We start from the raw sequence: 16,917 nt of genomic DNA, 5'->3' as shown, positions 1-16,917 counted from the left end.
TAAATACAGAAGGGTAGCTGGCATCTCTGATAGTAAGTTTTCCGAAGTAGTAAGTGGCTGCACATTCAACTTCATTCAGTGCTTACACTATCTTGATTATAGGGTGATTATATGTGCACAACAGACACAACACAATTTTTTTTGCTAAGGGCTGGCAACCCCAGTAACAGGAAGGGAGAAATCTGGTAAAACTGGCATAGTTTCCCACACACTGTATCATAATCTAGGTAGGGAACCCACTGGTAAAATGACTGGGGGAACTCAGGTAGATTTTACCTACTTATCACCCTTAACAAAAACACTGCAACACAACCACTTGTTTAATCTACTATATAAACCAACAAATAGTTTTAGTTTGTGTATGTGTCTATAATAGTTATATAGTTTGATTTACATAGTAATATATGTCAGTTTCAATCCACCTATACACTTCACTCCCACTATTAGTTTCTAATTTCAACAAGCTGTATACTAAGTAATGTTTTACTTATGGAGATTACAAAAATATACATGTATGGTGGTAGTCAATCTATTCCTTATAATCTAAAAACTATCAAATTATCTACTAAATTTTTTTTAGATTTTTCATTCTTAAAAAAAAAAGTCACAATTTCTGATATGAAGGCATGATTGTTCTGCTTGTACACTTCAAGTATTTTTGTTTCAAGAATTCCATACTGTTATGTTATACATGTAAAGGCTATTACTAAATTACTCGTCTAAAGATCATTGCATTTCCTTGTGTTTATCATTTTCATTGAAAAATCACCCCAGAATTGTTCTAAAACTTTCCAAGCTTGAAAGATGATTAAACTTACAGTAGATACAAATCTGTAAATTGTACAAGCTGTGAGATGAACATTACCTCAGAATTCCAGCTAAATTTCACGTTGAATTGAGGTGACGAAAAGATCATATACTGTTTTTTCAGGTCCACCCAAAAGTTTCTTTCTATGTGATCATTAACACGCGGGTGTGCGTGGTCATTTGATCATCCCTCTTCCCTCTTCTTTTGATTTTGTTGCACTTTCTTTTTATACAGTCCATTCTTTTTCAAATACTCCTTACTTTGGTGGGCTACAGCACCATGTTCTAGTTGAAAGTCACACAGCGCCCTCAGTGGTCTAGTTAATATCTGTCCGAAACAAAGAATCATGTCAGATATTTACACAGTACATTTAACATCTAGACTGATATTAGGTGGCATAACACATCGTATCTCACACTCTAATTTTACAACATATGGTAAATAAGAAATTATCAAAGATTTTGTTTTTTCTTATCATTATTCATTTTATTTTTTATTCAAGACAATTGTAGCCAGACTAGCCAAACTTTCAATTATTCAAATTAAAAATATACATTAAAAAAGGATATCAAAAACGCAACGCACAAAACAAAGAAAGAAAATAAACCACAAAATCGAGAAAGGGAACAGTTACATAAAAACATACTGTATACAATTACAATGTAGTGTAGTGTACAGTTACAAGTGCTTCCAGTGATGAGCATACACTGTTTTAATAAATTCACTCGCCCTGCCACATTTACATACACAAAATGGTAAGAAGTTCCAGAGTTGGGCCTACACATTTAAATGAATTTTGCATTACTGTGTGTGCGCCCTCAGTTATAATTTGAGATCAACTGAATTGGTTGCTTGTTTATGTCAAAATTTACTTTTTCTTGAATAAATGCAAAGAATATATGACTAAGCAAGACTTTTTCTTACTCTGATCAATATCTACACTTGCTTGGGGTAATATGGATAACTACAAATATTTGAGGCATTATTTTGGGGAAAATATGTCGTTTTTTTAAAAACAACATCATTTTTCCAAAATAACACTTACTCTAATACATAACCAAGATAGGCATACTTGCACTCATGGTGTTATGAAGTTTTGTCACTGGCCTACCTCCGTTAATTCTGGTTTATTGTCCAGGATAGCAAGAGCAAATGCCGCTGCCTCTAGAGTTGATAAAGCTGCATCAGTGGGTTGAGTCCTAATCACATACTCACTAACACAGTTTAGGGTCAGTTTCACCTACAATGATTTAAAACAGACAGGTCTTCAAAATCATAATACCTTGCACTGGTGTGCACATAATACTAGTGGTACTATCTGCACTCCAGTGAAATACCGAAAATATTATTGCATACCTGCATGCAAATGATATGCAAAAGAGGCTGCGATCATTCGCAACATCCGAAGTCATGAGATCACATATGATTTTTATGGAATTTTGCCATTTTAGATAAAAAAAAATTTTTAAAAACAGAACTGCATAACATGCAAGTTCCAGTGTGGGTACTCAGGGGTATTTGTACTTGTGTTTGCAGTGTTTTCTGCTGCACTTTCACTGCCATAGAGAACACTGCAAGCACTCTTGCAAATGCCCCGAGTTCGCCACACTTGCACTCACGTGTCATGTGGTTCTGTCATAATGTCATACACCCTACACAGCAGAAAGATCTTCAATATTATGAAGATGAGATGCTGACAAGGACCATTAATTAGCTCGTCAATACATACATACATAAACATTAGCATCATTGTAGTAAAATGGGTGCAATACCTTAAAATAGCATTGCTAGGTTTTTGCATGACTTTATTTCTCTATGTTCATCATGTCAACAATAGATTAACCTGAAGAAAAATTGTAGATTATTACTACCACTGCAGTACCTGTTTCCTACTCACTAACTTTTACATATACTATAAATTGCTGATGGAGAGAAATGCTTTACCTGCTTAGTTCTGTGTAGAAAACGATTATTGGAATATATACCTCTGGCCTGTGGCCAGGTACCGTCAATCAAAATCAAGTTGTATGATTGGCCTGTGTCACGAGGAATTGTTTCTATGTCAACAGCATTAGGTCCAGGGAATAACAATAAAGTGTTTGGATCAGAAGTAATCTTGTCCAGCAATGCATGCCTAGAAATAAATGAAAAACACAGTTAAATGTTTATGAAATTTAATACTTTCAGAAATATCTATAGTCATGATACTCTTATATTTGAAAAGTTTTTTTTGTCATTTTTGGAAGTCATGACATTTATTTCCTTCAGTGCTATTCTTTTAAATGTTGTCACTTTTTGTGACATTTTCTAAAAAACCCATTTAAAAATGATTTTTAAGGTTGACAACAAAAAACTAGGTAGGGTAGGTTGAATGGAACATTATCACTTTTTTGTTAGACAACATTCACTCTTTTATTGACAATATTGTCATCATCAGAATGTGTACATGTACCAAAGACTTCAACTACTCAATGTTTGTATTGTTGGAGGCCAAACTGTGGAGACGGATAATATTTATCAGCATGTTACTTTGAGTTGAAAGGTCTTGAGCCGATAATTTCATTTATTTTTTCAATGTTATATCCATTTTTTCTCATACAAATTGTTCAGAAAAAATTCAACTCCATGTCCCTTGCTTGATTTGATTAAAATCTGATGCGGTGAAAGCAGCTGAGATGTCTTTATTTACCTCTTTCTCCATTGTTTTGTGTGTCGTCGTTTGTTTTGTTCCGAGTGATCGCTGCCTTCCCACATCTGACCCTATATGATAGAAAGTCTCATTTGAACCTCGTAGTTTTGATACAGGGTCAGATGTGAGAAGGCGGCAATCACCCGGGACAAAACAATACAATGGAAATAGAGGTAAACAAAGCCATCTAGCCGCTTTCACCGCATCAGAGTTTAATCCAATCGGTCCCATACTCACCTGTTAAATCGTCTACCTCTGATTACATGAACCTTGTTTTCTGGTAAACTCATGTCAAGTATTGGAACAGTCCTCAAGACTCTGACAACCTCATGAGGGTGCTGAACTATGTATACATTGGTTGAAACATCTACTCTTTCAGTAGGCAGGAAAGGGCATAGGCAGACACTATCTGGCCGACTGCATTAAAAGAAAAAAAAACGTATAAAAAATATTTTATCAAACAAGATAGACAAATGAGGTTACATATTTTTAAATATCAACAATTTTATGATCACACACACAGAATTAAAAGAGACGGTGCACCCTTCTTTTACATTTCACATTTCTGAAGATTAGATGATGAAATCGTTATGCAATGTGGCTACTCTCTGGATAAGAGCAGAACAGTGGACTGACTTAGAAATCATATGTGCATTTGTATAAAGGCTAGGGGGTTATGTTAAGGATTAAGAATAGGACAAGACTACCTAGCACAAACACAGTTTGTATCAACGACCACTATCATGCTGTATTTTCCCCTATATAGGCTATAATTTCCGGTACACCACCCAGTTTCCAGTTTCCGAATTCCGTATGTGTCGGCTACCATGATATCCATACTGCTATAGGATTATACATGTTCAATAAATGATAGAATGGAATCACTATGAAAAATTCATTATAACTTACGAGCATCTTTCACATGTTGCTCTTCTCTCTGATTCCTCCACTGGTAGAGCTCCTAAATCGAAAATGAGCTCCTCTTCAGTCGAATTCGACACCATAGTCAGTGGTCGGCTGCCAGTTACCGCTTTGGCTTCCTCGCTATGACCCAGTAACCTTTGACCTTAAAATTTACATGACCTTCAGCCTTTTTCTACGGAGAAGAGTCACGATATATTAATATGTTGTATGTTATACACAAAAACCATGTACCCAAGAAAATTTTTGCTATTAAATTTAATCCTAGTACTACTATTTGGGGATAATTTAAATATTTTATCAAAATTGTATAAATTATATCATTTAAAATACTATTATTTATATTACTAGGTACGAGGTTAGGTGAAAAATGGCTTCCGTCGTCCCACAACAATCGAGATCGCAGAGCTTTATTAGATTTTAGAGTGATGTGAAGTTGAGCGGACTCTAGTAAAGAGGTTCCAAGGATAGAATCAGAAAACATAAACGATGGCAACAGCTGAACCGTTGTCATTAGTTCATATCATCCTCATCATAGGATTTGGAGGAGTGGTAAGAATACATCCAAAATTTATTATCTCAACTCAACTGTATACTACTCATTACTATAGTGTTATTTTTCTGCAATTTACACTGTGATATATCAGGGTGTTTTAGCAAATACACTATCGCATTGATAATATTCCTACATTGTACACAACATAAGCAAGTATTTGAACCACCAAAAGTTCTACGCATCAACAGAAGCTTTATCCATAGATAGTAATTTCTCTTCATTTTTTGTTTTGGCTTCCATAGGCATTCCTGATTCTGTTTATATTTGCCAAACGTCAAATTATGAGATTTGCCTTGAAATCCCGAAGAGGTCCACACGCACTGGTTGGTCACAATGCACCAAGATATCTCAAACATGAGATTGACAGAAGACTAAAGAGAATCCATGAAATTAAACATGAACCTAAACTACTAGAGGCAAATGATTATCGCTACAGATTTCTACAAGGTGAAAATCCAACGGGTGGTAAGTTTCTGTGTGTGTAAAACCATGGATGTATTACTGATTTGAGCACTAACATTACTTTACTCCACAATATGATATCTTGGAATGGACATGCATGCTTACACAGACTACAATATACTGACCTATTCAGTTTGTTGTATGGTGGATGTATTAAGAAACTACAGTACATGTACATACATATATACGGTACAGACACACACACACAGACACACACACACACACAAACAGACACACACACACACGCATACATACATACATACATACATACATACATACATACATACACACACACACACACACACATACATACATACATACATACATACATACATACAATGATACATACATACATACATACATACATACATACATACATACATACATACATACATACATACATACATACATACATACAGACATACATACATACATACATACATACACAGTGACACACACACACACACACACACATTTAAACATGTATTGTGATGAAAATGGGGAATTTAAGTGTAGCTTGATGAACCAGCTTAATGAATACATTAAAAGCCAAGAAAATGTTATATTGTGTACATTCACGACATACTTGTATGCTTTTTTTCTGAAAAGATATACAAGAGTATACTGAAAGTAAGTAGAATTCTGCTTTATTTGTTTTTGGAGCATTGTTAACATTTTGTTTAGAACTGCTTATATCTTCTTATCAGTAAATATGTTTTTGTTTCTTCCCAATAGAACAGGTAACATACATTTATAGAATGAAAGCAGTCGATGCTATGACACTCCTAGGTGAGTCCTTAATCTATTATATACATATACAACCATACAGGTGTTCCATCAAGCAATCAGTCAATCAGATTTCTATAGCACCAATTTCCAGAGCAATGTTCTGTTCAGTAGTGATGAATGGCTAAATCACACCATAGGCTTTGGTGAACAAATAAGTCTTCAGTTTTGTTTTGAAACAATCCAGCCAACCCAACTGAAATTATTACATTAGGGTTCAAACTTGTATTTGTATATTTTCAGTTATTTTGGTACATGCAGTACAGTTTATAATGGTTGCTTATTCCAGTCACCAATGAAGTTAGACTGAAAGTGTTATCACTGTGTACTCTCTTTTAAACAAATGAATGGTGAAAGGGAAAGGATACCTGATGAATTCACTATAAACTTGGATGTTAACCTAGATAATAATGTGTTGGTTTTGTTCACTTTCATTTATTAGTACAAAGTTAGCATCAGTCCAAACTTTGGTGAAAGTGATGTACATGCCTTGGTAGGGAACTCCCAGTAAACATATTTTTGACTGCTTGTATTGTTGTATAATTACAATAACAACAGAAACAGTCAACAATATGTTTAACAGAAGTTGCCTAGCCTAGGAAGGCCTGTACATCACATCCGCCTAAGTTCAGATCAATGCCAGCTCTGTACTGATGAATGAAAGTGAATTTGAAACCACTACATTTTATATTATTTAACATCAAAGTATAGTGAATAGTGAATTCACAGGGTATCCTTTGCATTTAACAGGAGAGCCAGCTACAGTGACTCTTTAATCTTGCACTAAAGTGAGGAAAAGTCATCAAATGATTGGCAATAGCTGTCAATTATGACATTGTGACAGGTTCTTCACTTCATCTTATATTTCATGGGAAAGAAAGGTTTTCTTTTTTTGTTTGTAATTATCACCTAAGAAATAAACATTGTAAGTCAGTTATTTACCTTTAATAGGCTGTAAGATACAGTGTGTCACGGCACCCTCAATGGTCTTGATCTTGACAGAAAGTTGGTCAATGTTTGAGGGCGCCCCAACATGGTGCACCTTACAGACCACTTTTAAAATTGTTTTCCATCATTGAAATGATATAGGTACAAATGTAGTTTAACATAGTTTAAATCCTTCAGCATCGAAAACAATGCATCATTTCCTGCAAACTAATTGCTCACCAGAATGTTTCCCAAATTTCAAACTTAGCCATTAACCGATACTTCTTTCTGTTTCTGTTATGCTTTTTTATCCCAAGATGAACAGCTGAGAGAGTTAGACCCATCTCTGTGCAGGCCCCCAGGATACAATTTAAGAGAAAAACTACTTGACTTGAGAGAAGGCCCATATGCTCCATTGAAGGCAGCTAAACTATCACTTCTGAGAGCATTTGCAGATAGCTATGAACATGCCAGACATGGCTTCAAGGTACATACTTTGATTTATAGAGTAGACGGAAAAAGTACATTCTCAAAGTATTTGTCATGTATACAGGTGCTTGAAGGTATGTTGAAGGATTCAGGTCTTACAGCTTTTAGCTGACAACAAACGTTGGAGTTCCCTGACGTCAAAAAATGATATATTACTGCAAGAATGAATATTCATGGCTCTGGCTCCATAATAACAAATGACCATCCTACTTGGTCAATACATTTTTGGAAGCAAATCCCGCATTTTCACTGATGTCTCATGACATCAGCCCACTATAGATCACCCCTGGCAATGCTGACAAGGTGCCAATGAAAATTTTGGACTCACTTGCAAAAACACTTTTGACTCTGTGAATTGAAAGTTATGTCTAAACTTTCTTTAGATAAGTCATATTCATTCTCATGTCCCAAGTCAGAATCGCTTATGATTTAAATATTTATCATAAAAACTACGCTACATATACCCCAGTATTATGTTTCTTTGTTTTTATTAAAGAATAAATTCATTATTTTTCACTGATCAGGGATGCCTGGCCAAGAGTGTGTCCTCTCATAAAAGAGAACATTTTTGTCAAGTCAAAATGATACAAACTTATCTTGTGACTCTACACATAGTAAGGGATGGGGGAACTCTAAATCTTTGTGAGACACAAGAAATTGCTGTGTCATTGGTGCATCAAATTCACTTAGAGGGCACACTATTAGCCAAGTTGTTCTAGTAAAACATACTATTAACATGAACATTAACACTGAAGACATGATGTAATGTAACTGTCTATAAATGCAATGAATCAAACTAATTGAATAGTGAAATTTGATGTTTCCAGCAGACCAAAAAATAATTAGAACTTTCTTGTAGGGAAAGTATCAAGATTTGCTTCAATAGCATCCAAATTCTGTCATTGGCAATGACAAATTTCTTATTCAATTCATCTAACTCCAAATACAAATTTGAGTCAAGATGAAACAAGTCTTCCTTGAGGACAAAGTCCACCAATAAAATAGTCTTACCTTTTAGCTGTTTCACAATTATACATACTCAGGAACAGTACTAAAGTATACACACACCAAATAAAACATACCTCCTTCCTGACACCACTGGTACTAGTTAACGCATGTGTAATAATATCATTTCAAGCATTTTTCTTTCTCATTTTATTATTTAAACCCTGAAGGACCCTAGACGTGTATCAAAGGTGAGTATTTCCAGTGCTAACACTTGTCAATGAGCATCATATCACCACCATCTCATCATGCATGCAAAGCTATGGTTTGGTACATGTCTACTAATATATATGTAGTTGTAATGGTTTGGGCACGGATGTTGAAGCGGACTGGTTTGTGACGTTAATTTCTTTAATTTTTTTGTTATTTATTTATTTTGTTAGCACAGTAGTCAGTGTGTGTAGTGTATCTAGATGCTAGAACCTTCTTTGGGGCTTCTTCCCTTGTGAGGGGTTTGCAGTGATGCATATACACCAATATTTGAAGATGCTGGAAATAGCGCCCTCACTCACCAGTATACTGCAAGGCAAAACATATGCAGTGTGATTTGCATTCGATGGTTTGTTAAATTTCTAAATATGTTGTTATTATTTTCCCTTTAGCCGTTTGGGGAAGCAGAGTATATCAGATACATGGGATTTCTCAATGAAATCTTAAATTGGTAAGATAAAACATCAATGTATCGTGTCCAAGTTATCCCCTGTCAATTTTTTTGGCAATTTTTCTTTTCTATTCGTCGTTATTGGTATCAACATTTTATTCATATGAAACTGTTGCAAGCTCCTGATGTTATACACGGATAGTTATTATTTGATGCCGCCATATTTGATCCCATCAGAGTTTTGATACAAATTATGAGAAAACAATGTTTGACTATTCATTGCAAGGTTGTATGCATCAAGAAGTCATTGGTATATTCAACTATAGAGGTGTGCTTACAGTTATTTTTATTCAACTCTATGTATTGCACATCAATCTCATTACAAAAAAAAATCATTTTTCAAGAATCACATACTGTGTAACACTACATTTTCACTTAGATTAAAATAGATTTTCCCTGATGTGTTTTTGCACTTCTTTTTACTCAGTTACCATGCATACCGGTACGAGTAATCTTCCTAAAATCAGTGAAAATTGGGTTGTGGAAAAACAACATATTTCTCTTTTCAGTGAAATTAAATCCCTTGAAAAAAAAAATATTTGACAGTATTTCAATTTCAAGCCGAATATTTATTTTTTTCTGTTAAATTTTCAGCATAAGGAATAAGATACTCAGTATGGAACACACTGGGACTGTCATTCATCGTAAGAAAGGAACCTCTCTTTGCAGCTCCATTGATGTTACGGATGGCAGCAAAGTAGAGAAGCTTTATCTCACCTCATCAGGATCAACACTGAAAGACAGTTCAGAGTACATCAGAATGAGCAGTGTTCGCAAAGCTGAAAGTCATGAAAGTTCTGTCTAGATAGGCTTAAATGAAATAGACAACTCGGCTATTCACAACTCTTTCATGTGAATAAATATGTTGTAAATTTTGAGCCAGGTCTAACAAATTTATGTCATCTTAAAACTACAGGTCTCTGTTAGGTACTTTGAAAGATGCCCAGGTTTGCAATGGTTTTGATAACATGTGGCACCATATTGCAGACATTGGCCAGATTTGATGACATGAATATGAAACATTTATATTTATAATGTCTTTCGATGTAGTTGTCACTGTTGAACAAGAATTGGTGCTGAACTTGGACCTGAGGCAGTTCTGCAAGGATTTTCATAACCTTGAGAGCACATTTGATATTTTCACTAATACTTGACAGAGACAAGAACCAAAGTGTGTGTGACACTTTGAAAGTGCAATAAATATGTCACTAGTTTTTATTACTGATGAAAAGCACTACTGCCAAAGTTTGAGATTAAGTGCTTTCGGGATGAGATGGGAGAAGGGCTCAGTTGGTTTCAATTGGTGATTGGAGGGGTTGAAGGGATTCTGTTGGTGATTGTAGGGGATGGAGGGATTCTGTTGGTGATTGTAGGGGTTGGGGGATTCAGTTTGGGATTGGAGGGGTTGGGGGGATTGGTAACCAGGTACCTGTGCTATGTCACAACACAGGTTGGCATATTTATATATGCATATGCATGATTCATTACTTAGCTAGACATCAAATTTCGTTTCAAAAAATTAATTTTAGTTTGAATTATCACAAAAAGTGGATGAATACACATTGACTCTGACAACCACAAGAGTATTAGAAAGATTGGCTTCAGTTAATAACTTAACCTCAAAAATGTATTCATTTACGTATATGACTTGTTACTGAGATTCGATCTGCAATATATGAATTCATACTAAACCTAAATATTTTAAGGGGACTGAGCTCTTCTTCAGAGGGTCCGTATTATAGTTTGACAGATGTGTAAGAACTGAAACAGAGGAGCTCAGACAGTACCCTCAAAATATGTGGGTTAAATGATTTTAATGTATAATGTATATATGTTTATGCATGCACATGAATGTAGTGTGAAATCTGTGCTATCCCATTTTCAGGAAAGGAAAGACAACTATCGTTGAATAGGAAGGACTTCCAAGCTACATGTAACATGATTGTGTCTGTACATTTTGTTCAACAAAGATAAACATTTTCACATAAACACGGTCCAAAGTATTGGCCATAATAATAAAAAAATATTTGTTTACTTAACAATTTCTTAAAATCTAGTTTATGTTTAATTTAGTGTGCATCATTGTAAATCAGAATAAACAGGAAGTGTTTATCAAAGTCCATCCTTCTATTTGTCATAACATGTTAGTGTTGACTGGCTCTGTTTGATGCAACCACACAGAAACCAATAAAAAAAACTGCACATTGTACACTAAAGATAACAAGATTGCAACTTCTTGTTACATTTTGTCTAAATGAAGTAAACCATTCAACATACTGCAACTAGACACAGACATGCAGGCACCAATGTTTTGATGTCTGAAAGGTGGTACATTAGTTAATATCATTTAGACAAAATGTAGCAAGAATCTGTATTCATTCAATCTTGCTATCTTAAAGTGTGGCATGTGCAGTTTCTTATTGGTTTCTGCATGGTTGTATCAAAGAGAGCCAGTGAACACTAACATTAAACCAGCAATACACTGAATGCTGTATTTGCCTCTTACATTGACATTGTGTAAAGTATGCAAGTATTTCAATAACATTATTTTTTAAATAAAGACTTTTATTGAAAACATACATTGGTTTACCTTTACTTTGAATACATGTATTCGTGTGAGATCAGTTCTGGTAGACTTTGGCTTCACTAAATATTTGCACTGTACTCCACTCTAGTATAGTTTTGAAAAGTGACCCAAATGTAAGGTCAAATGCCAACCTATATACTACAATACTTGTGTCAAAGAAAGATCATAGATTGATACATCATAAATGTATCTGTAAATCATTTTAATATACCCAGCCAATATGACATTGATATAGTATTGACAACCAAATATTATACAGGTCAAGAATATCAGTTCTGCCATGATCACTGACTCGTAGTTTTGTAACAGTCTGTACTAAGATATGACTTGTCTTGTTGTGCCACCTTATCAGATACCATGTGAAAGAAGCCTGATTCAGTCTTAACAACATTGATGTATCTGACAATCTAATATATTACATGTATGAAGAGTTACAGTCATGATTAAAAGCACACGTATGAACTATCCATGACTTGGTATTTAATAGCAGCACGGGAATGGCAGCTTTTTCAGAAATTTTCAAATTCTGTTCCATGTAGATGATTATATAACAATTTGATTATGGACATTATCAATTGCTACATAATCCATGATACGATGAAAAGGTTTCTAGAGAACCTAGTGTCTACTGGTAATGTACAGATAGCATGTCATAGATAAACTCTGGGGGGAAAAAAGTAGGTATCAAGTCTTGTTTTATAGATTCTAATATTTGGTGCTGTAGTGATATCAGTCGGTAGTTGATTCCAAAGAGTTAGAGCAGCATAGATAAATGCTCAATCATCAAGTCTGGAACTTTGAGTGGAAGTTCATGACTAGAACATGGCGTTTGTGTATGGTCATTCTGCAGAATGAGTTCAGCGAAGTATTTAGGCATGAGTCTGTTTGATATGTATGTGCTCCTATTTTGAGAATAAGCAGAGTAATCTGATTTGACAGAGAATGTCACAAACAGATGTGAATGTTGACATAAATATGCACACAAAAAATTATTTTATCATAGAATCTATTGACCATTACATTTGATAATCAAAACACTTTGACGACTTGCTATTTTGTATGTCAAAATACATTAAATACCTAGTTATAAATATCTAAAATGTAATAAATTCATATAAATGTACATATACATGTAGTATTGTTTTTTGTTTTTGATGGTTCACAAAATGTACATCCTGTAACTGGAGGACTGAAATAAACGGAATGAAAATGGATTCACTGAGTAGACGAGAATGTTGTTCAACTTTTGTATATGCAATTCACTGATCAATTCATCCTAACTTTAAAAGAATCACTTTCTGCAGCCTTAGAGCAAATATTTAGGAAGTTAATGTTTTCTATGGTTACTTTTTTCTACACATTCCAGCCCCGAAAATCAAACATTGAATGATTCATCTTCATCTTTAGAGTCACTTTCTTCAGGTGTCTGTTCACTGTATTCAGGAAGTTGATGTGGTTGTCTTTTGTTGAACCCAATGCTACATACTCTTCAAACATCAATTACTGACTGACCAAGTGAGCGAACGAGTGAGTAAGTGAGTGAGTGAGTGAGTGAGTGATCATGCAAGTCCCTTTCTGCTGCCATAGTGCACCAAGCATGGGGAATGAATGTAGTTGTCTTTTCTTGAACTTTTTTCTTCAATCTCCCCAACGTTCAACCATCTCCAGTTTAGTTTAAAAGCCATATCAGAGCTTGTTCATAGTGGAACATCTTTAGGGAATTTTTTTCCACACACTCCACTATCAGTGATTAATTCAACGTAAGAATCACTTTCTGCTGCAACAGGCATCATATTTAGGGTGTTGGTGTGGCTTCCTTTGGTTGAACTATTTGTCTACACACTCCCCAAAAAATCAATTATCATTAACTGATTCACCATCAGATTCAGAGTCACTTTCTTCAGATGTCTGTTCACGATATCTGGTACATTAAGTTAAAGAAATAATCTCAATACTGTTGATTTTATTAATTAAATATCAAAGCAATACAACAATGATGCAATGCATAACAATGTAATTTTTATTACTGTTCAACTATAGAGTGTGAAAACACCACCAACTCATTCAATCTCGGGATAGACTGTAATCAACTGTATTGAAATTTATCTGTGATAACAAGTTTGTTGGTGCCATATTCATGTTTGTTTACAGCCTCCTGCTTAATTACCTAGAATGAAGTATGGTACTCACAAAGTCAACAGTATAAAAGAGAATGGATATGTAAATATATGAGTGCATTACTTTTTTACCATTATCCAGTAAAAGCCATGAACATTATCCTTACATCAAGTCAGTAAAACATAGTAATTATTAGTTCTTGTATCAAAACCAAGGGTTATAATACCCGGTAATAATAATCTTTATTTATACTGGATATTAAACACTTATCTCCCAAGAAGTCCAGTGGGGGCTATCCCTCACGGGTTCAATGTTAATGTAGGAGGAAAGCAGCATACTCAGGAAAACCTGCTCTACTGAACGACACTCTTCTTACTTCATTTTGTACTTACAACGTGGTAAAATTTAATCAAACCCTGAATGAGTTTGAACCCCGACCAGTGGTAAGAGGCAAGTGGTTTAACCACTCGGCCACTGACAACCCACAAGCTTCTAATTACTTACTAGTAACATTTTGCCTGTTCAAGGTGATGGTCTTTGTCAAACTATCCATTTGTCAGTTTGACAAAGCCTGTTGACCTGAACCGGTGAAATGTAACTTGTAAGTAATGAGAACCCTTGGTCATGTATTATTACTATGAACATGTAATTATGTATCATATCAATTTCTATATTGGAATACATATACTCCCGACAGTCCTGTCTCTGAAATGTGTCATTCTTACTGACATATATGCAATGATAAAAGGATACACATTGTCTCCTACATCCAGTACATCTTCTCCCATGGTCAAGTTCATCCTCTCTGTAAGTCTCTCTGCTGCATGTTGAGCATATGCCTCCTATAGTGACAAGCAGATTTCATTGATTGAATAGAGAAAATAGGTGTGTGTTCTGATGATATTGGCTTGTAGTATTCAAAGTCATATCCCCAGAGACTTGGCTTACTGGCTTGACAATTCTGTTCAGGCAAGCAGTCTATTCTAACCTTCAAGCCAGGTCTCTGGGCTAGTATTTGAAATATTCCACCATGTGTAAAAATGATAACATTCATAAAAAGCCTACCAGGTGTAAAAATTATAATATTCATAAATCTTAAAAAAGCAGGTTTGAAAATATTAATTGCACTTAGGCCTAAAAAAAATTGTGTGGTTCCAATTACGCTCAATTTTAGAATAGGTGGGGTAGGTAGATTTTCTATTTTTTTTATACCAGTATTTTTTTTTCATGTGAGTGTCTAGTTCAGGTAGTAATGTCTTCTGTTGTTTTCATATGGTCTCTGTGTTATTGGTTTCTTCTCATCAGATGTACAGTCATTACAGATTGGAAGAACACTTTTATATTGTCTAATTGTTAAGTTGATGACAGTTTCCGCATCCACTATTTTTCACTAGACTTCACAATTTTCGCAATTTTATTTTTTTGAATACATAAAAAAATGTTCAGGGTCATCAGTAAAAAACTGGTGGGGTCAGGTAATCGGAACCAAAAAATTTTTTTTTAAACCTTAGCAGTCTTTGTGACATCACTAAATAACAACTGCAACCCATTGACGTCCAATAAAGCATCAATAAGAGAAGAACTAGTACCTCATATTTCCTCTGTTGTTCTTGTTCTAGTTGAGCAGATTCCTTTATATCTAATAATTTCGTACCATCTGGATGTTTCAGTTTTGGAGGAAACACAGCAGACAATTCTTCCACTTTATCCCGTTCTAAATTCTCTTTTATTTTGGGTGATAACAGTAGTTGAGGTTTAGTCAAATTTTCTGGAATTCTCTCAGACCTTAATGTCTTATTTGGCTTAAAAATCTCTCTAGCTGGTTTATTTTCCCCAGTTTTCAAAAACACATTTTCAGTCTCTTTTCCTCTTTGGCTTGCCATCCTTTTCTTGAACACAGATTCCTTTTTTACTATCGATTCATATTGGTTCCCTGCGATGACATTTTCAGTCCTTTCTGATGACATCCCATCAGATAATGATGGCAGACTCTCAGAAACCATCACTCTGTCCTTCACTGTGTCATCAGCGTTCTCCTCCTCCTCATCATCATCATCACTGTCAAGTTCTGTTACAGTACTTGACCCTATCTTCATGCTGGCAAACAATTCTGATGTTCGTTCTATTTGTTCTTTTTCTGCTATCAGTTGTTTCAATTTATCTGCAAACTTTCTGATCTTTTCTCCCTTGTCAGGAAGCTTCTGTAGAAATTTCCTGTAGAGAACGTAATGTCAGACAACTATGGTTATTTATATAGTTATACCTTTCCTCAGATACAATTTTGCAATACAGGTAGGGGAAATATATTTAAGTCATTACGTTACAACAAGGAAAACAATCTATTAAACTGGTTTGTTTTCCCCACTTTTCTAACAACAATCTAAGAAATACTAAGTGACTTATGTTGTGGACCCATTACGCCGCTCATCAAGATTTCTGTTAGTCTTGATGCCAACGCGATCTCTAACTAAACCACGTGAGTGAAGGTGTAAATCGTAACGGATACCGAATAGGGACTAGACCAGATTTCTGTTGCATTATACATATACCGTTACGTGATGATTACTACTACACACACCAGGATACTTCACGATGAAGCTAGATAACTACTATAGTCACTTACATATTTCCTAAAAGCTTGTCCTGTCGACATAGTAAATCGACGAGTTCAATTCTAGTCTTTTTGGAGAGGTTTCCAAGTTCTCCCTGTCTATCGAGATGAGCCATCAGTACTCACAGCACATCTACATGCAGACAAAACAAAGTGACATCTTTAGATTCTGCAAGCTCATGCGTTTTTACGTCGTCGTCTACTGTGTTTGCTATACGCATGCCCAAATAATTTCCACCAATGGAATCACTGGAAACACTGAAGGGAGGTGTTCATTCTGACCCCGACACTGACCGG

The 16,917-nt window shown here is 35.1% G+C and overlaps 3 protein-coding genes across 3 annotated transcripts; 1 reads left to right on the top strand and 2 right to left on the bottom strand.

Annotated features, from left to right (window-relative positions):
* Nucleotides 1–991: 991 nt before the first annotated feature.
* LOC144443673 (tRNA-uridine aminocarboxypropyltransferase 2-like) lies at nucleotides 992–4,529 on the bottom strand. The gene is made up of 5 exons (XM_078133214.1): nucleotides 4,407–4,529; nucleotides 3,735–3,914; nucleotides 2,753–2,942; nucleotides 1,920–2,048; nucleotides 992–1,135 (listed from the first exon to the last, which is right to left on the bottom strand). The coding sequence occupies exons 1-5, from the start codon at nucleotides 4,499–4,501 to the stop codon at nucleotides 992–994; spliced, it is 738 nt and encodes a 245-aa protein (XP_077989340.1). The 5' UTR covers nucleotides 4,502–4,529.
* Nucleotides 4,530–4,804: 275 nt separating this feature from the next.
* On the top strand, nucleotides 4,805–10,652 carry LOC144443749 (protein C1orf43 homolog). Its single transcript, XM_078133292.1, has 7 exons — nucleotides 4,805–4,970; nucleotides 5,217–5,439; nucleotides 6,172–6,225; nucleotides 7,467–7,636; nucleotides 8,814–8,834; nucleotides 9,246–9,304; nucleotides 9,899–10,652. Exons 1-7 carry the CDS (start codon nucleotides 4,908–4,910, stop codon nucleotides 10,107–10,109), a joined length of 801 nt encoding a protein of 266 aa, XP_077989418.1. The 5' UTR covers nucleotides 4,805–4,907; the 3' UTR covers nucleotides 10,110–10,652.
* A 2,947-nt stretch (nucleotides 10,653–13,599) lies between these two features.
* LOC144443893 (uncharacterized) lies at nucleotides 13,600–16,736 on the bottom strand. Its single transcript, XM_078133490.1, has 4 exons — nucleotides 16,633–16,736; nucleotides 15,599–16,223; nucleotides 14,763–14,851; nucleotides 13,600–13,812 (listed from the first exon to the last, which is right to left on the bottom strand). The coding sequence occupies exons 1-4, from the start codon at nucleotides 16,734–16,736 to the stop codon at nucleotides 13,746–13,748; spliced, it is 885 nt and encodes a 294-aa protein (XP_077989616.1). The 3' UTR covers nucleotides 13,600–13,745.
* Nucleotides 16,737–16,917: the final 181 nt, after the last annotated feature.

Source organism: Glandiceps talaboti, chromosome 12 (assembly GCF_964340395.1).
Source record: "Glandiceps talaboti chromosome 12, keGlaTala1.1, whole genome shotgun sequence".
In the NCBI taxonomy this organism is placed as follows: domain Eukaryota; kingdom Metazoa; phylum Hemichordata; class Enteropneusta; family Spengelidae; genus Glandiceps; species Glandiceps talaboti.
Note: the sequence above shows the minus strand (reverse complement) of the source record. Positions and strands in the feature narration are given on the sequence as shown.